Genomic DNA, 26809 nt, shown 5'->3' with positions numbered 1-26809 from the left:
CAGTATATTAGCAAGCTCTCACTTCAGCAGATTTTGTCCCACCCTAAACACTCTTAACAAATTTGCATGAATGCATTTCTACAGCCTCAACGTACAAATTTTAGTTTCTTTTTTACGATGGAACCCACTTATAACAATATCCAAGTGCACCATGACCGATAATTGCTATAACTGTGCAGCATTAAAAAAGCAGAGGGCACAAACATTGAAACATTTTAATTAGACAAAAAGATGTACAGTCAAACCCACTTATAGGATTGCCTGTTTTAACAATGCTTGGATGTATCATGCAGCAGCAACACTGAAATTTTGCGTGTTCTCTGGTGAAATAAACCACTTATTACAATGTCCCAATGCTGTATTATTGGCTATAACAAATAAATCTGGCTACTGGCGTCTGCACAGAAAAGGAAATGCGAAATCCTGCACACACTGAAACATTTTAATTAGACAGAAGTACAGACAGGATTGCTGGTTTTCTCAATACTCGAATGTAACAATGAGCAGCTGTAGCACCGTGAAATATTGTGTGTATTCTATGGTAAAATAAACTGCTTACTACAATGTTCCAACACTGCATTATTGGCTGCAACAATTAAATCTGGCTGCTGGTTGTCCTTGCCGAAAATAAAAAGAATGACACCACATTGCCGGCCTCGTGCGTCTCTCCCCAATCACCCTTCCACCCCTACAAATGTCGGTGCAGTCGACTCGTGTATCGGAAAGGTGCAAGGGAGACGGGAGACAGGTACGCGATGCTGGCAATGTGTAGGAATGTGACGAAGGCATGCCGTGCAGGGTGCACCGCATGAAGTTGGGTATAATGAAGGCGTGCAGTGAGCACAGCAGCTCACCCTTTTTTTTTTTTTTTTTGAAAGGATTTGGATTCACTTCTCTTTCCAGGCACACATCCAGCAGCCAGATTTAATTGTTATAACAGATAATGCAGCAAGGGAGCATTGTAGTAAGTGGTTTATTTCACAATAGCAGCATAGAACAAACACACAAGTTCATGGTACAACGGCTGCTCACTGTTTTATCCAATATATTGTTAGAATCAGTGTTGTTATAAGTGGGTTTGACTGTATATTAGTTTCCTCGTATGTAGGGCGACTAAGACTGTATGTGATTTTACCTCCCATGTCAGACTGGAAGCTGCTACCTTGGAAATAAATGTACTAAATAGATGACAAGACGGTTGATAAAGATGTGCCACTGCACTGTGCCACTTTAAAGCTGAAAACACAGAAAGTACTATTTGCAGTGCACAAAGAGGTGTTGATAATACTTAAACGTGACAGCTTATCCTACATATACTGAACCTTGATATTTCAAATTATTGTCTGTATCAAACAGTAGAAAAACCTCTTAGAAAGTTGTGTTCTTGTTTTACCAGTTTCATTTTCTATGTCTCTCTTTGAAGCGCCCTTAGCAGCTATTCTAGTCAACATGTCTGGCATTATGTCATTAGACTATAAAAAGCAATAATCTTTATTTAATAAACATTGTTCTTCCCACTCTCCACCTGTGTCTGCTTGCCTCCATAGTACCTAGCCAGCAGCGAAATTAAGGCCGTCAGGCCTCCATGCTACCTGTTAGCAACACCACCAAAATTCCATGCAATATACTCGCAAGTTCACTTCCACTTCACAGCACATTCATTATATCAAACAATGACATGGTGCGCAGCTCAGGAAGGCCCTGAGCTCTATTTGTTAAATCATCTAAGCAAGTTCAGCCAGCTGTGCATTTAGGGGCCATCCCCACTAGCGGAAAATATGCCGCCACTGGGTGACAGCCTCTGGCCCCTCTGAGTGTTAATTGCGCAAGTAGAGGTCACCAGAGTAGAGTACGGGTAAGGAGGTAAAGGGAACAGAGGAGTAGCCAGGGGGAGGCACACTTAGCACCGCCCCCCCCCCCCTTCTGAAAAAAGATATTTCTGGCTACATCATTGAAAGGGGAGGAATCTGTCATATTGAACAGCAGAATTACAAATACATATGTGAAAAACATGACTGGAAAATACTGAAAGAGAAAAGCTTGGATTATGCAGTCTACGCTCGTTACAACGGACTTTCGGATATAACTGACCATACTTAGCCTTAGCTTGTTCTGCCTATTTTAGTAATGCAACGAAGTTCGCTTTTAACGGAACGTGCTACAATGGACTATCGGCTACAGCGGACGAAATTGGCAGCAATTTTTGTCAAAATCGGCCGTATAAAATGAATTTTTGCCGTGTCGACACGGCTGGCTTGCGAGGGTCAGCCGACAATCACGGCTCTATGTCTTGCGTGCAAAGGAGGGAGGAAAGAAGGGTGGAAGCATGCCGTCTTTTGCACGCGAGGCACGGGGTGGAGGCGAGAGAAAGAGGGGTGGGGGTTCTACTCCGGTGGCTGCTGTTAACGGTGCAGCAGCGAGGGCCCCGTATCTTCAAAGCGATCTGCGATGTGGACAAAGAGTGCCCAGTGGCGGCAGCTTCGTATGTGCTGTGCTTTCGACATTTAGTTCGCATTGAAGCGAGAGAGAGCACGATAGTCAATTCACTCACTGCCGCTGCTGTGCTTATCTTGCGTAATTTGCTATCCCAATCAATGCTTCGCCTTTCGGGCGAAACTGCGACTTTTTGTTTGTTTTTTGCTTTGGCCGTTCGTCACTCACTCTTTGCAATAACGTTGTTGAACATCGTGACGAAAGTTTTTGAAATGAGGCGTTTCGGATATTACGGACTTCAGATAAAATCGACGTTTTTTGTCAGATTATCAGGGTCCGTTGTAACGAGAGTCGACGAACTTATGCAATTACAGCCTCTCAGCAGCTCAGCAATAAAGCCTGAAACAGATGAAACTGCTCAAGGTGGATGAGCTATGCCAAGCCAGGCATACCAGTTCCTCGAGAAGGGGGTCCAGTCCCTCCCAGGCAAGTCGCAGCTTAGCGTACTCTGCCACCAGAGCATCCTCGAGGCGTGGCCCAGCCACCAGCTGGCGCAGCATGCGCAGGCGCGACTCAACTACAAACAGTTGAGCCTGGTACTTGAGGCACTGGAGCAGGTGCTGGGGGTCTCTGCGGCGCAGGCGTGACACCATGGCACGCACCTCAGCATCTGATGGGGGTGGCTGGTCATCACGCAAGGGGGGCACAGCCTCGCTCCCAAGGCCTGCCCTCTGGTAATTTCGGTGTAGGGCTTGCTTCACCACTTGCCAGCAGAGAAGCTCCTGTTGGTCTGCCTCTGGCTCAAGTGCCCTGCACAGCATGCCACAGGTGTTGCTGCAGCACTGCACAGTTCCGCCATACCAGCTATGTTGGCAACAAGCCTGCTCAAGTGGCTGCATGTTGACAGGTCACATAAAATGCCTCTTGGGACATTTTTGCTAGGCATAAATTTCAGTCAGCATGCAGCTCAGATGGTTGCATGCTGACAGGTGGCATAAAATGTCTCTTGGGACATGCTTGCATGGCACAGATTTCAGCCAGCCATTAAAATTAGCTCTCTGTTTATTGGCATGAAGGTCAAAGAGGGCAACTATTCAGTTGTATGAAACAACACTGCACAGCTCCACCATACCAACTATGTTGGCAACAAACCTGCTCAAGTGGCTGCATGCTGACAGGTTGCATAAAATGCCTCTTGGGACATTCTTACATGGCATAAATTTCAGTCAGCATGCAGTTCAGCTGGTTACATGTTGACAGGTCGCATAATATGCCTCTTGACACATTTTTGCATGGCATAGATTTCAGCCAGCCATTAAAATTAACTCTCTGGCCATCGGCATGAAGATCAAAGAGGGCAACTATTCAGTTGTCTGAAACAATTTCTGACCAACATTAATGGAGTTGGATAATCCTGTTCATCACTTTCTGATTTTTAATAACATTCATTTTTAAGCACGCATGTTAGCTCTCAAAATAACTAAAATATGTGTTTGCAGCCACAATAGTCAAGATTGGCTGCCTTAATAAATACAGCATTGACAGTCACCTTTACCTTCAATTCTTGGTGATCTTACAGCACATCAGTCTTCAAGGTGTTGGTTAATAGCAGCATTATATCAAAACTACCATACCTGCACAAATGCCACATAACTGAAAGTATATGTGTTCCAACACAAAATATAGATGAGCACATGGAGAGCGTTTGCTGTACTAATCACAACTCACTAATAACAGTATCTAAATGGAAATAAAGTGACATAGGCATAAAGCAACTCAGAAAACAGCTTCTAAGAGTAAGCATGAATTGCAGCACAGCCTAGGCATGTGCACCTCATGCATGCATGCATGTTTTTCTCTGCTCAGGAGATGAAGGTGCTAAAACATGCCAGTTGACACGAAAACTGCTACACTGGTGCTACAGTGCACCGCTTGCTTGTAAATCTCATGCCCTGCATATAATTTACAATGCTGTGGATGATTACAACAGCCATTAATGTTAATTGCAAGGACAAAGCTAGATTTGGCTGTCACAATCAGCTCACATGGCTTTGCCTCTTTTCCTACATACATGTTTCTGGGCACTCCAAAAGTAGAAATAGAATGCACCCAGTGCAGGAGCTGACAAGATGCCGGGCCTGCAAAGGGCATGACAATGTATTTTGGTTTGCACAGGTCATTCTTGCAGAGACTACTAAAATGCCTGCTTCATGTGCAAATTCATGCTGATTAGTTGATGAAAATGGCATGCAGTGGTGCACACAAGCCAAGAGGTGAAAAGACTGTACAGGAAAAATAATTGCCACAAAATCTGGCACAAAGGCCCTGTCATGACTCTTCCTATCCTGCTACTGACCAGAAGGTACCATCCTGTAATGATGACATGGCTGTGCATAAACAATCACCACAACGTGATTTAAGCACCATAACCTGTCTGTTTCCAATGCCCAAACTTGGCGAGGCCCCTTTACAGGTGCACTATAGCGATCATTAACCCATGCCCAGCCTATACGAGGTGATCAATAAAGCCCAGAAACAAGTTCAGCAGTTGTGCAGGCAATATAGCAGTTAGTTTAGTAGCAGATTATATAAAACTACAACTGAACGTGTGCTGCTTGAAGTTATGTACACTCAATTCATTTATGCTACATGACCTCTGTCACAAGGAAAGCATAAACTTGTGCCTAGCCAATAACGAAGGGATCAAAATAGGCCAGGAGTTGCAAATTCAGTAGTTGTGCAGGCAAAATAGTAGTTAGTTTGGTAGCAGACGACACAAAAGCACAAAAGCTCTGAAAAAGTGCCAATTGAAGTTATGCACACAGAATTGACTTACACTACATAATCTGTCAATAGCATGCACACAAGGGAGGCCTTGCCCCCCCACCCCCCCCTGTTGGCTGAGCAGGGGTGCCAATTCTGTGAAGGCAGGAAAGATGACACGTGTGTCAAGGGACACAAAAGAGGTGCAAAAAAGTGGCACACGCCACGCTAACAGAGAAGAATTAGTAGGCCACTGCTGGCTGACATGGGACACCTTTGAATTTGCAAACACTGCTTCTAGGGCGTGAAGAAAGCTGTGGACCCCAAAATTTTCCCAATAGGCACACATATGTTTTGAGCCATTTGCCTGCAACATAAAACATAGCCCCCATCAACGCATAGGCGGTGTAATAATCTGCACCTGCTGTTTTGCCTTGGCAAAAGCCCAGTCTCCAGAGCAAGCACATTGGAGCAGCACATAAGAAAGCAGCAGGCAAGAAAAGAGTATTTAGAATCGACCCTCGGCATTGCGGCTAGGACATCCTGTTGCAGGGGCAATGTCCAAGCAAGTAGCCAATGAGTACAAGACGAATTTCTCTGATGCCGGCGATGAACAGGACACGCAAACTGGCTGGGCTGTTTCAATGCCCACTAGCGACCTAGAGAAGCCATTCATCATCCTTTGACAAGCAGAGCCAAGTGTCTAGTGATAACCCATCCTTATCAATGCCCACTAATGACCTAGAGAAGCAAGTCAGGCAAGCATGTGGTCCCTTCCAAATGCACCTAAGTAGCTATCCTCAAACAGAATGGAATAATCACAAATGCACTTTTTGTGCTCAGTGACTGGCTCAGTTTAGCTGGCTTGAGTATAGTCCAGAAAAAAAGACTCCACGTTTTGCTTTTGTTGCCGGGAGTTCCCGCCGGGAGGTGGTGTTTCAAAGGTGCATCAGGACCAGTCGTTTGTATCAACTGGATTTCGTCCTTGAAAGAACAGGATGCAAGTGTTCAACTAGCATGAAAAATCTGAGGGTCATGTGAACAGTATCTTGTGGAACAGTTCCAAATGAAATAAGTCTGTTACTTTTCTTCTAGACGAGGGCCTTGCTCGAGAAGAGTCCCAAGCAAAAGAACGGTGCCAACAAAATCGCGATGTTCTAAGGCGCTTTTTGATGTCGCAGTCCTGCTTGCAAAAGAAGGAAGGCCATTCAGAGGGCACACTGAAGGGTAGGAAAGTGGAGGGAAGGGTCTCTTTTTAGAACTCATCGATCTAATGAAAAAGTATGACCTGATTTTGCACGACCATTTATAGCCAGGGAAGAGGAACGCTTCATACACGAGTAACAGAACGCAAAATAATCTTACAATTGCTGCAGACAGCCATATTTAGTCAATTATCCAGCAGATACAAGGGGAAAAAGACTTCAGGAGCCCAATACTAAGCTCATAACTGCATTTAATAGGCTCTGGCACCTACGATTCACACTGTGAGAAATCACTCAAGATATAACAGTTTTTTTTTTTTTTTAATATATCGAACAGAATTGATGCAAATTGGACAAGTGAACACTTCACATGACGAAACCAGAGCAGTATTGTGTGGCCGTTTTCCTTGCTTGTTGCCTTTATCCAGGGAGTCAAAAAAAGGTTCACACAAGAGAGTTTTGACCTTGCGTGTGCCGTGTGGAACCTCCTCAGTCTCTCAGGAAGTGATGAGCAGATAGCGATTATTTGCAGCTTGGTTGAGGTAGACAACAGCTTCATGCTGAAATTCAGCTCCCAAGATCTCTCATCACAGTGGGAAAAAGTTAGAATGGCCATTTATGGCTGGCTTTATTTGCTCAGAGAAGATGATTTGGACAACGCTATTCAGAGAGTTTTGTCAAGTTTTTCAGCTGCTTTCTTTTTTCATTTCGTTTATTTCTACTATTCCTGTAATTAGCTGCTTCTGCGAAAGAACATTTCTGAAGCTGATGCATGTAAAGACCAAACTAAGGAACACCATGTCGCAAGAGTGGCTTCATTGGCTGATGCTGCCCTTTGTTAGAACAGGATATTGCAACATCGATTTCACATAATGGGTGGTATACAGGATTCCTTTGAGTAGCCATGTGAGCAAAGGCCAGTCAAAAAGGACACTGGCTCAATGATAGGCTTTGGGAGCAGAAAGCATGCTTGATAACTATGAATCCTACTTGACAGCACACTACAAGCAATGTGGCTGTTCACACAGCTTCAGAAGCACACAGGTCATGGCAGGTAAGAAGTGTCAGTGAGAAAGACAATTGCTCAAAGCGGTCACATTGCAGACTTGCCAAGATAACACACGTCTTAGCACATTTTCAGGGCGCGTTAATGTACAAGGAAGCAAACCTAATTCGGTAATTGTGCACCATTGTGTGCATGCCCGTTTTTCTTTTCTTGTAACTGAAAGCTGGCATGGATTATATTTTTGTCATGCTTCCCTTTCTCCAACTTTGTTATCTTCCCTCTTATAAATTTTTTTTCATTGCATAAGGGAATGGAGCTATGCTTGCATGTAAAGTTGTGGAACACTATAAAGTCTCAATAATAGATGCATTGTAAATAGCGCTTGCATCCGTGTCAACTCTTCCTTATCCTAAAATTTCACCATGATTGTCCATCAACTGGCCCAGAAATCTATTATTCTAAAGGTATGCAAAAGGCATCATAATGAGCAATGGCTGCTGTCACGCTTAGCCCCACCATCAAAGGATAATTCTGCACATGTGCGTACTGCGTGTGCTGTTGCAATAAACCACTATATTAACTTAAACAAAAGCAAACTTACTTCCAGTTGGAATAGCGTTCACAGATGCACACAGAAGAACCACAATCATCAGCTAAATTCAACAACTCCTTTGGAAAGGTTCCATCTCTCAACGCAGTAGACAAGTCGATCTACAAAAAAAAGTTTGAAGAGACTGGTTATGCACAATGAAATCATCAGTAACAGTGGGCTGTATTCTACATTTAGACTTGCTTAAATTCTTTTAGAGGGAAACACAAGACCATACTTGTGTAATATTTGTGAAAGTGGTTTATTTTATTTTCTCTTATAAGGGTCACTAGAAAAACCAGAATTTTTTCAGTGAAAATTTTCTGCCATTCAGCAAGGATCATTTTAGAAGACTTATCATTTGTTGAATTGTCTGCTAAGTGATGTTTTAAAAAGTGGAACCAGTCACAGGTTTGCCAAAGGTTATGAGGATAAAACCAGCAGCAACCTTTTGCAGGAACAAAAAGTACTGACAGGCCTTCACCATTCATCCAATGGATAATCCATTTTCCATGGCGTCATTTGGAAATTCATCCTTGCAGATGCCACACACATGACGGATAGCACTCCCTGAGCAGCAAGACATTGCAGTTGTTGAAATTTTTAATATTTTCAAACCGCTGAGAGAATGAGGCTTTCCCAGGTAAAGAGATTGAGCGTCCAAGACTGAAGCCTGAGGAGAGAAATGGGGGCAGCACCGTCTCTATATACAAGGCAAGTGGGCATGCATTGCGCCGTGAGAAAAGCACAACTTTTAATGTGCAAGTTATAATAGATGCTGGAAGCATTTCATGTTTCTTGCATTTTTACATGACTGGCCTTTGCCTCATTAGGTGGCACTTATTCAAATGTTCATGAGCCACGAACTGGTTTTTGTAACCCCAGTTCTGCTTGCATGCGCTGATAGCAATTTATCAAGCTCGATCTCTGTGAACCGCCATCGCAGCAACCAAATGTCAGACATGGCTGGCACATCACAGTCACTTTTCCCATGCAAGTGATGCTCCTCCCTCCTGTCAGATCAAAGGTGCGAGCACACAGCACTGCGACAAACTTTTGATTGATCTCCTGGTAGTTGCCCTATTCCCACACAAGCCACCCCCTCAGCTATAAACTGCCAAGCACTTCCTCACAGGCAGGACGATGCTCCATGGACATGCTACAAAGTGAACATTCAAATGCTTACATTATATTGGCGAGGAGGCCAAGCTTATATATTGGATCCTCCGTAAACTGTCACCCCATTATAAGGTCGGTGAGCAAAGTAAGCACACCTATGCTCTCGAAGAAGTCTACGAGTACACGGTTTGATGCAGCAGTGACAGGACATGAAATATTCGTGGACGAAGCTGTGCCAGTTTAGAGTTACAACTAAAATTGTGCTAGTGAGAGGTCACACTAAGTGTTTGATGGGACACAGAAGGTGTGACACTGATCGAGATTCACCGGCAGAATGCAACACTCCCTGCTGCTTACTGTTCCACAAAGTTGCAGCATCTCAGTGTGGGACTGGCTGAAAAAGCAGCTGAAACAAGGCTCAACTCATGTATAGCCTACATTCACTTTGTACTTGGGGAATTTTCTATTGTTGGTAATAAATGTTAAAAAAGGAGAAAGTTTATTTCTCACTGCCACCGTGTGGCTCCCTTTTTTTTTAAAATCTCCTGAAATAAAGGAAAATGTTCAGTTTGACGTAGCTTTTGGGGCCTTTGTGCAAGGATGAAATGCGGCACTGCTAGTGCTCCCCGTGCGAGTCTAGTATGATGGAGTATGCATAAAGTGACAGAAATTGTGTTGCATTTTGGCAAAAAAAGGGGAGAAAACAAAAATGCTAAACAATAACAAGAAATTAAACATCCTCAACCAGAATTAAGAATTCTGACTTTTTCTAGTGACCCTCATAAAGAAGCTCATTATACAAAAGAAAACACATTTCCACCATGCAAATTCTTGTGAACTCACATCTTCACTGAAAAGAGCATCCGATGAGCAAAGGGCATCTGACGGCAAGTTGTCCCACACAGCTTCCTAAAATACAATGTTACAAATTTATTCCACAAATTTTAACAAACAACAAAAGTGCATTTCTAGAATAATAAATTATCCTTACTGGTCCAAAGATATCCACAGCATCTTTGTTATGATCTCCGTCTGCAAAATTTATACGAAAGGCACGTAGTTTTGTTAAAGACGAAAGTACACAGTGTGTAGGATGTGGAAAAGCCAAGGAGATAATTACTTACCTAATAGTGTAACATTAAAACCAAAACAAACAGCAAAGCAAAGAATATTATTTACAAACAAATTTAGCATCACAGACATCACAACATCTCAAATTTCAGAAAACACCATCACTCGACACAAAAAATCATCTTCGTAATCTAAATTTCAAGCCCACCAGAATGGCAAGTGAGTTAGGTAGCACCCAGCAATATGCCACTGCTCTCATCACAGATGTTACAGGCAGTAGATGACGAAGGTGGATATAATTTTGATGCCATTCAGTATAACCACTTACATTGTAATTACATAACACAAACAATAAGTGTGAAAAATATCTCATTTTGCATACACACAGCCATTCTAGCTTGCAGGGCCCAAGACAAGCTTGGGTATTTTGAATTTACCCACCCCCCTTTCTGCAGAGGGGGGTGAGGACAGTCCCGTTGGCTCACCACCTTCTCAAATCACTATTGCGATAACATTTGCTAATAGATGTTCAGCCTGTGTCTGAAAAAAAGAACTGCAACGGAGCAGGCATCGCAGAACTATCGTCGGCGACAGTGTTGACTTTCAATTAACAAAAACTATGCAGAGCAGTGCAAAGGCTATGTAAGGGATAGTTGGGAGAAGGGGAAAAAGCAAGGTGAGGCTAATGGTAAATTCCAACGGCGGCTTCACAGCCCTTCTGGCATAACATTTGCTGATTTATTTGGAGCACGTCTGTTACAATGGCAAAATTGGAAGTGCAGACGACGTCTTCCAATGGCATACTAAGAGCAATCTTTAGTTGAGATCACTCCTTGAAGCAGCTCGGACTGCTCCACAAAAAATTGGGGGAGTTGACTGGACTGCATGATGCACTTTTGCTGAATGCGATTCTTTTTCTACCAATTCATCTAGTGTCGCCACAGCTGCTGTGGTTGTCACAGTTGTCTACGCACTTGATGGCGCTTGTGTGCAATGATGAAAAATGAGTGGGCACATCAGCTGGCCTTTGGTCAGCACAGTCCCAAACCCATTCATGTTTCTTGTACAGATCTTTTTTTTCGGCCTGGCGGCGAGGGTCAGTGCAGACCAAGACACGGCATGTTTCACCATCAACGCTTCGTCATTTCAAGCCAATCATGCACACTAGGCAATCTGCACCAAAGATATGTGGGTGGCCTCACATGGGAGCTAGTCAACGTCATCAGACTGGAGCTTAAATAACCTGCCACCATTGCGGTTCTTCAGTGGGTATGTCAGCTGGCCTTCGGTCAGCACAGTCACAAACCTGTTCATGTTTCTTGTAGAGGTTAGTAAACCTACTTCAGATTTAAATCCAGCAATCCCTACATGTTCCAGCTGACAAGCCCTGAGTGTATGTGTGCACTGTACCATTGTTACTAGCTTCGTTTCTTCGTTGCTCATGCTCTGTGATGTCGAGCGTAACCTGGGCCCATCACCTGAGCAGCTTCTAGGCGAACTGCTAGAGGGGCAGAAAGAGATAAAAACCAGGCTAGACAAAATTGAATCACAATTTAAAATGTTTGAAGACTCAGCTTCAGCTATTAATGAAGTATGTTCTTAGCTTGCAGCTTGGAGAAGAAGGTTCAGAGTTTAGAACTTAAACTTGTCGATTTAAGGGACCGCAGCTGGCTTAATAATCTTCTTGTGTTTGGTGTTGAGGAGAAAGCAAGTGAGACAGATGAAGATCTCAAGGAACCTGTCCTCAAAGGCACCTTCACAGAAAGGCACCTTCCCGTAAAATTGTTTCTTGTAAACGAGAAAATAAATATTCTAAAAAACTGCTTCAAGCTAAAACACAAAGGCTTATCTATTTCTGGGGATTTTTCTGTAAACACAAGAAAAAAAAAGAAAACAACTGTGGGGCAGTGCCGCTGCTAACAAAAAGGACGACCAAAAAGTCAAGCTCATATACAACAAGCTTAAGATAGACAATAACATGTTTGAATGGGATGAGGAATGAAACATCCGAGTTCTGCTTTGCCGGCCAGATAAACACAGTTAAGCTACACCGCCCGAGAATAAGCCATTTGTGTATATTCAGCTAAATGCGCAGAGCATTGTTAATAAAATAGTTGACTTGGAAGGTGTCTAGCTCACACACAAGCCACATATCATGTGCTTAACAGAAACTTGGTTGCACAATGATGTCGAGAACAATGAAATAGTACCCGCAGGCTACAAAATGCTCCGCAAGGACAGGAATTCTCAGGGTGGTGGCATAGCAATTATGTTCCAAGAGTCGCTGCATGTAAATAGACTTCCTGGCATTTCTGGTATTGAGTGTATTCTGATTAATCTTTTTCTAAACGAGTTTTCCCTGATTATTGGAACATTTTACCGCCCACCAAACGAGAGGACCTTTTTTGAGGCAATGAACAAATCCTTATGCTCCAGTAGCATTTCCTCTTGTAACACTGTGCTTGCTAGTGATTAATATGCCTGCTGTCAAGTGGGACAGTGAATTCCTTGAACCACTAAATACTACTGCTGAACCATTTCTAGATTTAATCTTTTTTCCACAACTTCACTCAAGTGGTGAAGGAACCTACCCACATTCAAAAGGACACGAAATTCATTTTATGTCTTCTCCTCATGAGTAGCAGTCTGCTTTGCCGAAATCCAGTCATGCATACATATGATGGCATATCTGACCATAAGACGATATCGTTAAATCTCGCATGTGGTTCTGTTGCTAGCAAAAACAAGGATGCGCGCATAGTCCTGAATTTCACACGCACCAATAACGTTGCAATTCTAGATTTGTTGGACAGCTCGTTTTCTGATTTTGTTGCTTTAAGTGGTTCAACAGATAGTCTATCAATGCATTATGTTTCTTCAAGAATGTTGTGTTGAAGTGCATGAAGGATTTTGTGCAAACTATGATGAAACAAATACAAAATACTAGTCCTTGGATTACTAAAGAAGTTATTCAACTAGAACGCAAAACAAAAAGTTAAGAAAGCAAACCCGGTTGTCCCCTTTGGCGGACAACTAAACTAGGCTCGCATAGTAACGAACACAGGTAAAGGACTGTATTAAGAGAAATAAGCACTACTATTTCAATGTTACCACGAAGAACTTCCTGCTCATGGCACCAGAAAAGTTCTATCAGCATTTATCCTCTAAAAAAAAACATACAGGTTATGTATAAATGGCGAAATGATAACGTCAGAACTGCAAGTCGCTGCAGCCTTTAATTTTTTGTTCTGTATTCACAAATGATGATGGGAGAACGCCACATTTCAACCCATTGGCACATTGTCAGCCAATTAACAATGTTGTTGTATCTGAACAGGGCCTTCTGTCACTTCTGCTCAACACTGACACCAAAAAATCTGCTGGTGCTAACGGTATACCTAATGCCTTCCTCGTCAGGTATGTCAAATGATGCAGTAAATATTTACATATTATGTTCAACCTTTTGTTATCAAAAGCAGACATTCCCTTTGATTGGAAATGCAACAAAATTGTGCCCATACCTAAAGCAAACGACTCATCATTACTTTCGTCTTATAGGCTAATATCAGTGTTGTATGCATGCTCTAAGATACTCAAGCATATTATTTTTAGTCATATTTCCACATATATTGAAAATAATAATCAACAACAGGCAACATGGGTTCCGAAAAGGACTTTCTATTGTGACGGCACTCTTAGAGCTAATTCTTGACATCTCAGCAGCAATTTACATTCAAAGCCAAATCGACATTATATTTCTAGATTTTGAAAACGCCTTCGATCATGTCTCAAGCCCTGAGCTTCTCTTAAAACTAAAACCACTGTTAAAAATAATTCGCTCCTTGCAAATGACAATAAACATTAAAAAATCAGTTGCAATGACCATAACAGGGAAGCGAAAGCCGTTAAGTTTCTTATACCGCATAGGTGGCAAACCTCTTGCAGTGGTAAACAGCTATAAATATCTGGGGGTAATTGTAACAACGGATCTAAGGTGAAATGACTACATATCGGAAGTTGTGAAGAGGGCCATGTGGAAACTTGGTTAATTAAGAAGAACCCACACACGAGGTTAAATTAATAGCATATGAAACTTTAGTTCGCCCTATAATAGAATATGGATCAATTGTTTGGGATCCGTACACTCAAGGCAACATGAACAAGCTAGAATATGTCCAAAAGAAAGCGGTTAGGTTTGTATACCGTTCATATAGTTGGCATAATTCTGAGAGTGCTCTGGTAAGAAAAGCATGTCTAGACTGTTTACAAACGTGGTGCCTACGTGACCGATTAAAGTACACACACTTGCTAATCCACAATAAACTTGGTATACACAAACACACATGCATAGAGCCAGTGGCCAGATGAACCACCCAATTGCATCATAATAAAAAATGAAAGGAATATTCCTGCCGTACTAAAACATCCGCAAATTCTTTCTTTTCAAAGACACGCTGTGCGTCTTTTCTTTCTTTCTTCTTTCTTTCTTTCTTTCTTTTCAAGCGCTGTGTGTGTGCTTTACTTATTTTTATTCTTTCTTTCTTTCTTTTTTAATTTTGTAAGAAACGTTGTAGCAGGTGTTTTCGTGAGTGCATTTCTTGACTTCTTGTCAGTTTGTGTAACATGCTTGTTGTGTCTCGACTTCTTTTATACATGAACACTTTGTTGTGTTTTTTTGTCACCCACTCCTACTTACAGCCTCATCTGGAGGCTAGCAGCACTGTATATATAAAAGTAAAGGTAAATAAATAAATACAATCTGTGAGTCTAGGAGATGACGGCCGTTTAGGTTGAACATACCAACAATCACTTTGGTATCACATAATGCAGTTAAATGCTCGGTACTCTCTCTACAGTGTTGTCTCTATACTGCAATCCTACCACAAACATAATGCAGTTTTGTGCAATGATGTAACGCCGCCATTCCAAGCACGCTTTCAGTGATGGTCATTTCTGCTACATACACCAACAATAGCTTTTGGATATTTGTACCACAAAACAAGGGAACAACAGCAAACAGTGGGGAAAAAAATGGGGCTGTCATAACAAACAGTATGTTAGGTACGCTTCCTTGCCTGCTTGCTCCATCCATAGCACTTGTGTTCCAATCACAGATTAGGAGCCATTGCTCTATGCAAGTATGTGATATTCACCGAGACAGTAAGCTGTTCCGAATCTGCCACTGGAATTCATTGCAAGCATTGATGAAAGGTACAGGGTCATCCATAAGGGGAAATGGGGAGTATACAGGCTCACTCCTCAAAGCGCCAGATGTGACTGCCAGAACTGTTGGTGCAGGAGCATTTCGAGCCAAAGGTGGGTCCTGCGGCAGCGTGTCATCTGCTACTCTGCCGGTGAATAAGAATCCTTGCCCAATGCTGGTGCAGTAAATTTGCTTACATCATGCAGCACAATTGACAAATACCAGTCTTTTTTATCGTGGTAAACTACTACTACAATATCTGATTTACTTGCTGCAGCATTTATGAGGCCCTTCTTGGCATTTTTGTGACCGTTTATAACAGTGAAAGTCAGAGGCGCTTAGGCACAAAATACAGCATGAACCTTTCAGATAATGTGTTGTGTTGTTCCTTTTCTTTGCACATCTGGTCTCTCTAGCTGTAGTCCCTGTTTTGCCCACTCAGTTATTTTATTGTGCAATCACAAACAGTAAATGCACATTACTGTACTGCTATAGGAATGCAAATGCTCCATCCTAATGTCTGACTAGCGAAGTTGTGCTCAGCAGCAAAACAATCTAATGTATATACACAGGTAGAGGTTAAGATGTACTACATATGCTGCTGACTAGATTAACAACATTTTCATTGACTGCGCGACATCTTCCCGCTCTACACATGATGCTACCAACAGAAAAGTTAGGGCTGAGAAGCACTGGTAATTTTTAAGAGTACATTAGGTTAATTGAAATGAATGGGAATAGGGAAACCCATCATGCACACAGCGTACTGTGAAGTATTGAAGAAAAGTAAATAATTACCATTCTCAAACAACTTTGAGTATGCCCTGGCAGGTGCCATTAACAATAAATGTTTTATGTAGGGTGATACGAAAGACCAGCATTCAAGCACCAGCATCTGGCAGGGCTTTACACATGCCAGCAGAGTAGCAGACAACATGCAGCAGGCCCCACCTTAGGCTCTGAACGCATCTGTGCAAGTAGTTCTCTTAGAGGCTGAAAATGGGACTTAATAGAGTACGACTGCATACTTGCATGTTTCCCATAAAAGTGGACGACTCTGTACATGGCAAGAGTTATTCTTACACCTGTCACTCATCTGCACAGACTTGCCCATCAACTGCATCAGGTGCAAAGGTCCAAGGCTGTTTAAGGCCCCTTTAAAGACGTTGATGGCCATGTTACAAATAAAATTTGAATTTATAGCATATGAAAAATATTTCACTCTTACCTCTTCGCATACAATCCAATACAGAACACAGTTTGTACATTTAAATAAACACTAAGTGCATAATACAAGGTAAAAGTTTGCCAGGGTGCCAAGGGGACAAGCACGCTAGGGTGTCAGTAATTTTTTTAAATAATAGGCTAAGCAAAACGATCCCGGAGAGCCCACAAGCAGCGACAAAATGTGGTAGCAAACAAGAAACCCCAATATAATACATCTTGGCACAAACCTGCACTGGAACCAGTGTCATGAGTCCTTGAGCAAAGAATGCAGCCATGCACATCCTCTTTTGGCCCACATGTTGGTGACTTTGACAATGATGAATCAAGAACTCCTGCATCCTAATGCAAAGGCAAAAAAATATTTTCCAAGTCAATACACTTAAACTGCAAGTTCATGGAAAGGTTCTTAATATTTTGCATGCATATTCTCATACCACTGAAAATGTTTCCAAAATGCATAGGAATCCCAAGGTGTATGGCTCAAAAAAAAGTTTATATTGACTCTACAAATCCAGGCTATGCATGAACATTTTGCAAGCAATTTTGTACCCATTTAACATTAACCAATTTAAAAATAACATTCAGCATTGACTCTTCAGCATGCAGGTCACCAAACCAATAGCTACACAACATTTGTCTAAAGTATTCTTGGACATCACCACATCAGTATCAGTTGCTACTAGCCAGCATGCTATTTCAAACACCATGCATTCTTTCTTTAGCTATATTCCTGAAAAAAAAAAAATGCGGACAAACAATTAAACAAAGCTTTTCATGACAAAAACATTATACAAAAAGGTAATATGAAGCCTGACTTGCTGAGCAAGATATTAAATATAGGTACTCTGGCCAATTATGCTTCTGCAAAAGTAGACAGGTCAATTCACTGAAAGGTTTAGTATTCCGGGACACAAAAGGAAAAGGCAAATGGTTATGCACCCTCTGCTTTCCTGCATCAGCTTTGCTAACCATCACATATTCCAAGTGACGGGCTGGGGCTAGTTAATTTCCGATTACAGAAAACAAAACACACTGTAATTTAAAAGCAGTACAAAGTTCAGCTAGGCAACATCTGTAGGCTTTTCATACAGAAAAAAATCTGGAGGGCTATGAAACTTGCACGCCATACAATGACATCATCGAAGCTAAGGTTTAGGAGCAAAAGATCGTGAGCAACTGAAATTCAGCCCTTTATTTCTGCATGAAACAAACTTAGGGAGACTTCCCAGAGAGCAATGTATTACATATTTACTATTTTCATTTAGCGGGCCTTTGATACAGTAGAGGCTATCACAGCAAAAATGTGAATGTGCAGTCTCTGCCAAAGCTACAGTGGCCACAGCATTTCTAACTGTTAAGCTATATTGTAGTGTGGCAGCACTTGACACTGCTAGCTTTAGAGAGTGAGGAGGCCAGCTTTCACTCTCCAGAGCTTCAGAGCGCTGGGGCTGCAGCAGCAATCCTGAGCTACAATAACAGCTCTAGTTATGTGTGACATCTGTATTCTCCAAAAAAAAAGAAGGTAACTTTTAAATACATACTGTCTCCCAAATTTTACTGCCAAAAAGTCTATATGCCTAGAAGCCTGTTAAGCTGCTTTATAATAATAATCATCATAATCATAAAAACAGACAGGTTTTTCAAGTCCTGAAGCCACTCTTGGACTGCAAGGGACACTGTAGCAGAGAGGGCCCTGGATTAATCTCCACCATTTCCAGCTTCTTCAATGTGTATCATAATCCCAGCACATATGTATGTTGTACATTTCAACCCCATCAGAATGCAGTCATCATGGCTGGAAATAAGTTGCAATCTCGTGCTCAGTAGAAGAATGCCATAGCTAATGAGCCATTGTGGTGTGTCCCAATGAGCCCTGTCACATTTATCATCATCAAAGACGCCTTCTTTTTTTAAAGATAAATATATATCGGCTATGCATACTACAAACTGTGCCAAGGCATGCAAGTTACCGGCTAACATAATGTACATTATTATCATTTTTTTTGTTCGAACATTAAAAGAATAGCCCGGAGCATGTGGCTCCTGAGGTGGATTGCCTAAAGAGGTGCACTTTGCTTGCGTGACAAATTGCAATGTCCAGGTGGCTGAATAAAAAGATTCATAATTAATCTTTCGAAATGTTCACTTTATGACAAGACGTTACGAATGCAAAATTGAAGCTGAGTGCTGGTGAAGTCATATATACTTAGCAATAATCCTAAAACATGCCATTTTGGAGATATCCACCTCTAAAATCTGCTAAAAAGTGAAATTGCATTATAGTTATGGTCACCTTGAACTTCTTGATACACACTTTTGGGAAACTCTTGGCTGGAACACCAATGTATTTCAAAGCACATTTTAATGCAGGATATCTTGAAAGTGGTGTTAGACTTATGATTTCTGGTAAGCAAGCAGGACTTCACTATAGTTCAGCTTCAGTTTCACAATTGCAACATGTGCCCTGAAGTAAATAAATAAAAAGTTCATTAGTAAATATTTTTCATCAGCTACCTAGACATTGTGATTTGTCAAGTAAGTAATGTCTGCCTCTTCCTTAAATGCACCTGAAATGACGAAACAATGTTATCTGCCATGGACCATTCTTCAAAAATCTGTTCAAATTAAAAAGTAATAAAACAGGTGCTATTTCTTCGCACAATACATTTTTAACATATTTTTTTAGAGAAATGAGATCACCAATGGTAATAAAATTCTATGTACTTTGCAGACAGATGTCTGACCTGGGCCGCTATTTTGTAGCGATACCTTTCCGTACTTTTGGCATTAGCGGCACTCAATCCCAGGTGGACCGAACGCGAGCACTCACGCACACGAAAAGGCATTAGCATCGAAAAAGGCATCGCTACAATATAGCAGCCTTGTTGCACTGCAACAACTAGTGTCTACAACTGGGGAGCACACAGTGCATATACTCTTTTTGTTTAGAAAGTGCTTACAGTACATTTCACACACACTGCTTTGCTGTGGGTTCCTTCAAGCAAGATGACATACACAGCAAAAGAGGGTAGACTAAAGGTTTTCTTCAACAATGCTTAGCTCTGCACTTTCTTTAAGCTCCTCACCATCTCCGATTTATTTGCTTGTTTTACTGTTTGGAAAAGTATGCTTTACACCTTTCTGAGAATACAGCTCGACTGCAGAATAAAACAGCTTTTCATTTATTTGCATTTTTTAAGACAACTGTGCCAACTGTCATATTTTTCTAGGCACTGACAATGGTTTTGAAGACCCAAAGCCCATTACAGAAGCTTTTGTAACACATAAGCTATGAAAAACTAACTCAGCAATACTGACTGAAATTATGAGGCATATTGCGGTACTTGCACAGCAAAGTAGGCACCGAGTCTAAATTCCAGAATGTATGAATTTCCCATCAGGAAAATTATTTTTGGTGTTGCCTGCTCTGTAATATTTTGCAGCCGGACGCATATTTGATGCAAAAGTATAAGACTCTTCTTGTTCTGGCCTGCTTTTCTTCCTTGGCTAACAACAATTTTCTGTTGTTGATTAAAACTCTGTACCAAAGTAGCATCCTGAGCAACAATTGATCACAGCACAAGCACTAGAGGCACAAATGTAGTTGAGAGAGGGTAGGCGGCCTTCTTGTCAAGCACACCTTCAGTGCCATTACATCCAGTCCATATAAATGTTATCAGTTCAGCCTACAGAAAGGTTAATATACATGTCACACCATTATGTCTATGGTGTCCTACATCGCCATTTTCAAAGATTTCTTTAGAACATAATAAGCAAACAAGTAACAGCACACACAACCATATGACATGGAAATAATTGCTGATATGCAAAGTAGTTCCATGTCAAACATTTCAGTCAGACACTATCAATACAATTATAAATGTGAGCAGGACACACAAAAAGAAATAAGAAGCAAGTTTCAAATAGCTCTGGTGCTCAGAACAAGCTCAAGTTTTCAGGTTAAGTGTTTGTTTACATTCAAATAAAATGTCATCGTTTATGCTAATGACTAGCCTCAGCCAGTCATTGCTAAAGATCTATATTATTCCTGGTAGCTAACGCAGGGAATTTCAAACTGGTGCTGTTAACATCTACTGATACCCGTAATTTGCTGTGAAAACAAAACGCACCATAAAACGTAATAAAAGTAGACCACGTATGTGCACAAGTAAATGTGGTGGAAGACTAAGGATGTATAGGGCGCTCATGCACACAATCACGCTAGATTTGATGTTACGATGAGCTTTAGTTATTTTCAACAGTGTGTTGAGAAGAATGGAGCAGTAAGATTTATCGTCGACAGGTAGGTTACAGGATTCGAAGAGGGCAGTGTATACCCATGTTTTAGTGTTCAGTACTACCAGAGTGAAACAAAAAAAAAATTAGGAGAGAAAGTTATTCATAGTGCGCTACGCTAACTCCGGCGACAGTGGGCGTGACATGAGAACTGGCGGCCAACATACGGCCATGAAATATTTCTTGGTGCCTGAGGTATTAATCATGAATGATTAAGTGGACACAAAATGAAAAGAAAAATAGAAAATTCGGCGTACGGTAAGATCTCCGTTACGACACTTAGGCGGGAAAGGATTAAACACAATTTGCACGATTCTCATGTATACCGGAAACGTGCCTCCGTTCCCTATCTTGTTCATCGGATGGAGATGACTTCTCCCAAGACCTAACGATAAGATACGCATGAGGAGAATCAACGTAGAGAGACATGCCCGCGCTGTATACTTTTGGTTTCCGTTTCTGAATTGACAGGTGAAAACGATAACTAGCCGAAACACGCAATTAAAGACCCAGCACCCTCCTTCCCCGCCCTGAGTCGAGTTTCTCATATTTCATACATCCGTGCACATACAAATGATGATGAAGCGCACTCGTCTATTCAGTCCTATTGCTCAAGCTATCACACGGCGAAGGATAATTAGCAAAGAGTGGCAAGCAAGTGCAGAGGATCGTGTACCTTTGAGTTTTGGCCAATACAAGGATTAGCACTGCCAACTTCTGAAGACATGCCTACGCCTTCAATCTGTTCTTTCCCAGGGGAACGTGCCACCTTCTTGTTCTTTCGTCGCTTGGTTTTCTTCGTTTCCGCCGGACTCATTGTTACAGACGAGTTTGCTCTTGAGGTGTGGCAGAAACAAGTACACTTGGACTTTATTTACAGGCAAAACGTAAATACCAGTATCAGACGCTGACTACCAACATGGCGCAAAAGTCTTATCCCAGAATGCCATTCGCTACACCAGTGCCACCTTTACCGCCTTTACCTTTTCTGTGTCTGCCGCGTCAGCGCCGTGCCGGTTGTCGTCTGCTACCCTCTCGACTACACCCCGAGATGCCACTTGGTGACGCTGCCTTATTACTCTCTTGCAGACGCCGCCGCCGCTTGCGCGCCTGCAATGTATTTGCTTTTGGAGGCTCGCGTGAAAGACCAATGTGATATATCATTGTAGGTTTTCGAGTACTGGTGAGTCAACGTTGTGACCTCAGCCAAAGGCTAGTGAAGATTGTAGAAAGTTCATGATTTATGAAGACACCCTATACGTACGGTTCATGCCGCTGACTTCACTGACCGATGTTTGAATATGATCTATCAAAACAAGCCTCTCAGGAAAATGGAAAGGAGTACTAACATGATAATTACGACTTCTTATTCTTTGCTTTAGATGAAAATCCTCAACCTCACCACCCACCGCCACTCACTATATATATATACACTCTTAGGCATAGTTACACCCTTAGGAGTGCCCCTTCTGCCACACAACGATAATCGTCATCTGCCTTGATGCGTTTCCTTTCTTTAACGCTACGAGCCCGGTACTTTCCAGTAACGAACGACATGCGCGTTATCAGCATGATAGCATTCCCGACAGAAAAGTAGCGAGCGCGGCGTTTTCAAGAAAGGAAACGCATCAAGGAAGATGACGATTATCGTTGTGTGGCTGAAGGGGCACTCCAAAGGGTGTACCTTTGCCTAAGAGTATACACTCTTAGGCAAAGTTGCACCCTTTGGCTTGCCCCTTCTGCCACACAACGATAATCGTTATCTGCCTTGATGCGTTTCCTTTCTTTAACTCTGCGAGCCCGGAACTTTCCAGTAACGAACGGCACGCGCGTTATCAGAAGGGGCACTCCAAAAGGTGTAAACTGTTTTATGCTGATAATGCGCGTGCCGCATTATCGTGCTTGGGGCGTATCTTGTCCCTCAACAGTAATCGTCATCTGTCTTGCCCGCGTTTCCTTTCTTTAACGCTGCGAGCCCGGTACTTTCCAGTCACGAACGGCATGCGCGTTATCAGTGTGACGCAGCATTCTCGACAGGAAAGTATAGCGAGTGCCGAGTTTCAAGAAAGGAAACGCAAACAAGGCAGATGACGATTATCGTTGTGGGACAAATATACACCCCAAAGGGTGCAACCGTTTTAAGAGTGCAATCGTCATGCACTCTAAGAACAGTTTACACCCTTTGGAGTGCCCCTTCTGCCACACAACGATAATCGTCATCTGCCTTGATGCGTTTCCTTTCTTTAACACTGCGAGCCCGGTACTTTCCAGTAACGAACGGCACGCACGTTATCAGCATGATAGCATTCCCGACAAGAAAGTAGCGGGCGCGGCGTTTTCAAGAAAGGAAACGCATCAAGGCAGATGACGATTATCGTTGTGTGGCTGAAGGGGCACTCCAAAGGGTGTAAACTGTTCTTAGTGTATATATTGTGATCAAGTTAACTGATGTTATTTTGTTGCTGCTGAGCACCTGTGATTCATTTATTACTTTTTTATGTATATGTGCTGTACGATGTACTATATAAATTTTCATGTTCTTAGCAGGAACATTATAATCATTATCATGGTCATCAGCCTGTTTTATGTCCACTGCAGCACTGCAGGACGAAAGCCTCTCCCTGCGATCTCCAATTACCTCTGTCCTGCGCCAACCGATTCCAAAGCGCCCGCGAATTTCCTAATTTCATCGCTCCACCTAGTCTTCTTCTGTCGTCCTCGATTGCGTTTCCCTTCTCTTAGTACCCTTTCTGTAACCGTAATGATCCAACGGTTATCTAACCGGTGCATTACATGACCTGCCCAGGTTCTTTTTTTTTTTTCTCTTGATGTCAATTAGAATATTGTCTATACCCGTTTGCTCTCTGATCCAAACTGCTCTCTTTCTGTCTTTAACGTTATGCCTAGCAATTTTCGTTGCATCGCTCTTTGCGTGGTCCTTGTTCTCAAGCTTCTTTGTCAGTCTCCATATATGTCAGCACTGGTAAAATGCACTGATTGTGCACCTTCCTTTTCAGTGATAATGGTAAGCTTCCAGTCAGGAGAATGTCTGCCGTATGCGATTCAACCCATTGTTATTCTTCTATGAATTTCCTTCTCATGGACAGGGTTCCCTGTGATTAATTGACCTAGGTAAACGTACTCCTTCAGGAGCAGGAGCACTGCTGTGTAAATATGCTAAATTTTAATTTATATCCTACTGCGTTGCTGGAATAGTCTATTCATACTGATGTGTTTAGAAGGACTTCAGCCCAGTCAAGCTCTTGTTAAAAGATTTTAGCCATCGATCAATTGGTATCTGCATCGCAACCCTGTTGTGCTCTCCGATGAGTGTGTTGAACATGCGTAAATGAATGTTCTTTCTTCTTTTTTTTTTTCACATCCTTTCACTGTTAAATGACGCATGCAAATAGCACGCCGAATAACTACAAAGTGCAGTTATAGTTCAATTAAAGACAATAAAATTAAGAAACACGTTCAGAAATAGTGGGATAAATTCTAATGGGCTGAGCAATGATTGACATTTACTGAACATGCGCAGCCTCCGTATATGTTACGTAAGGTGCGCTTACCTAAGCAGAACACTATGCATGTTTATTGGAGTCTTGAGCGACTGAAAGAAGCGTAGGTGCCATGTGACAAGATCTATATCGGACTTCCTATCGATTAATTTGTACGTTTATATAATGAGAGAGGAAAGTGGAAGAGAGTTAAACAGTCAAAACACAACGCATAAATTCGCTGTCTCCCTGCCCCCCCCCCCCCACTTCGCAGGAACTCACTCTTCGTGGGTGCCCCCTCAGTAAAATAATCTTGGCGCCGCCCCTACTATCTGTAGACACAAAACTCCCCATACGTGGGCCATTCCTGAAGATAGTAGAATGCTAGTGTGGAAGGGCACTGAGCTTTCTTTTTCACGCCGTACTCTTATATTCTAATGCGAAACATTCGGAAGCACTGAAAACCATGAAAAGAAAGACCACTGACTAGAAAAGAAAAAAAAAATTAATGCGAGGCACGAGTAACGGTACGACTGGCGACCGCAGCCGGTCTAGTAAGGAGCGAGAAAGGGTAATAAGCTGGTGCCACCGTGCTGCTAGTCGGAGAAACAGGCCAACAATCGGACAGCAATGGGAACGGGCGCGGCGCGGCAGGCACAGAGAAAGTAAAGGAGGCACTGGGCTGCACAAACGTGAAAGATAAGGCTCCTAGGTGGCAGCACAAAAAAGAAAAACTATTATACAGGTTGAACTTATCATTAAAAAAATTACTTTATGTAGCAAAAAGTGGTTATTCTACTATTATTTTTTTGCGACACTAGAACCTTCACCAGCCTTGACTTCCTCGTGAGGCACTAGGCATGCACTAGCAATCGGCACTGGGGGCATTGCAAGCGTTGCGGTCGACGCGTGCTGTAGCGTGCGCTTCTTTAGGAGTGCACAAACAAAATGGCGGGGCTTGAGCTGTTGTCTGACGAAGGCTATCGTTTGGACGGCCGGAAACCGTTCGAACAGAGAAAAATAGCCTGTAGATTAGGTGTATTCACTCAAGCTGATGGATCAGCCTACATCGAGCAAGGTAATGCCAAAGTCCTTGCAGCAGTTTACGGTCCTCACGAACCGCGAGGCAGTCGTTCCCGCTCTTTCCATGACCGTGTGTTAGTCAACTGTCAGTTCAGCATGGCCACATTCAGTACTTTGGAAAGGAAGCGTCGACCCCGAGGTGATAAGAAGTCGCAGGAAATGACCCTGCACATCCAGCAAGCCTTTGAAGCTTCTATTCTGACTCAACTGTACCCTCGGTCACAAATCGATATCTTCGTGGAAGTGCTGCAGTCGGACGGAGGCACGTTGAGCGTTTGCATCAATGCTGCCACTCTGGCGCTAATTGATGCTGGTATTGCGCTGAAAGACTATGTGTGCGCATGTTCTGTGGGTTTTGTCGACGGTGTCCCGCTTGTTGACATAAGCCATTTAGAAGAGTCCTTGCGTGGCCCCGAGCTCACAGTTGCCGTGCTTCCGAAGTCGCAGCAGATGGTTCTGCTTGAAATGACTTCTCGTGTTCACGTGGATAACTTGCAGAAAATGCTGGACGCTGCTGTAAAAGGTTGCATCGACGTGCATGCAATACTTGACAGTCAAGTGAAGGAGCACACAGCTCAAGTCGGTTCGTGCATCGGCTGGGAATAAAGTTTACGTTGCTAGAGTTCTGGCTTGTACTGTTCCGAAGTCGCGTTGTTGTAACAGCGTATTTGTGGTCAGTGATTTTGGGAAATGTGAAGGTGCCCTGCGCCGTTCCGTGCAGCAGCTGGTTTTTTTTTTGCTTTCCCTGAACATCGCCGCGAAAGGGAGATGTGCCATAATTCGTTGCAGTAACGCACGACATTACCTTGACCTAGATGAAAACAAACGCTGCCAGAGACCCTGACCGCGTTAATGCGCTTAGCGACGCTTCGCATGACCGAACTCTGCTCAAGGTCCTCTGCAGTCAACAGTCCACATAACGATCGCCAGTGAGCGACGCTTCGTCACATGCTCCTGGTTTCCTATGCGCGCGGCGCGCACGCAGGACGCACTAAGCAACCAGGTAACTGTAAAGGATATGAGGTCAGAGCATAGGTCAGAGGCCGTATTTTCTAACAATCCATTTAACTGTTGTTTTTTTTACACTGTAGCGACGCATTACCAGACTAGAAAAAAAAAATTGTCGAGGTATTTACGAAAAAGCCCCACATAACGTATTCGCAACTGCGCGTGTATCATCAAAAGCAAATATGACCTATGTCCGGCGCACCGACCTACCCGGCTGAGCAATAACAAACGGCAGAAAGAATAAATAGCTACAGAAAGAAAGGATAGCTACATTACAAATAGCGCACGCGCATGCTATAGCAGCGC

General features: G+C 42.6%; 2 protein-coding genes across 3 annotated transcripts in view; one reads left to right on the top strand and one right to left on the bottom strand.

Annotated features, from left to right (window-relative positions):
- Positions 1–21872, bottom strand: part of LOC142560377 (uncharacterized) — a 157237-nt gene extending 135365 nt beyond the window's left edge. For both annotated transcript variants that reach the window (XM_075672432.1, XM_075672442.1), the window contains exons 1-6: positions 21589–21872; positions 16844–16955; positions 10107–10147; positions 9959–10024; positions 8009–8118; positions 2886–3243 (exon numbers count right to left, since the gene is read on the bottom strand). In XM_075672432.1, coding sequence (XP_075528547.1) covers positions 2886–3243; positions 8009–8118; positions 9959–10024; positions 10107–10147; positions 16844–16955; positions 21589–21729 — 828 coding nt within the window. In that variant the 5' untranslated portion in view covers positions 21730–21872. The remainder of the gene's footprint in view (positions 1–2885; positions 3244–8008; positions 8119–9958; positions 10025–10106; positions 10148–16843; positions 16956–21588) is intronic.
- Positions 21873–25294: 3422 nt separating this feature from the next.
- Ski6 (exosome complex component Ski6) lies at positions 25295–26117 on the top strand. The gene has a single exon (XM_075672419.1). The coding sequence runs from the start codon at positions 25361–25363 to the stop codon at positions 26099–26101; it is 741 nt and encodes a 246-aa protein (XP_075528534.1). The 5' UTR covers positions 25295–25360; the 3' UTR covers positions 26102–26117.
- The last annotated feature ends 692 nt before the right edge of the window (positions 26118–26809 follow it).

Source organism: Dermacentor variabilis, chromosome 1, assembly GCF_050947875.1.
Source record: "Dermacentor variabilis isolate Ectoservices chromosome 1, ASM5094787v1, whole genome shotgun sequence".
NCBI classification, from domain to species: domain Eukaryota; kingdom Metazoa; phylum Arthropoda; class Arachnida; order Ixodida; family Ixodidae; genus Dermacentor; species Dermacentor variabilis.
Note: the sequence above shows the minus strand (reverse complement) of the source record. Positions and strands in the feature narration are given on the sequence as shown.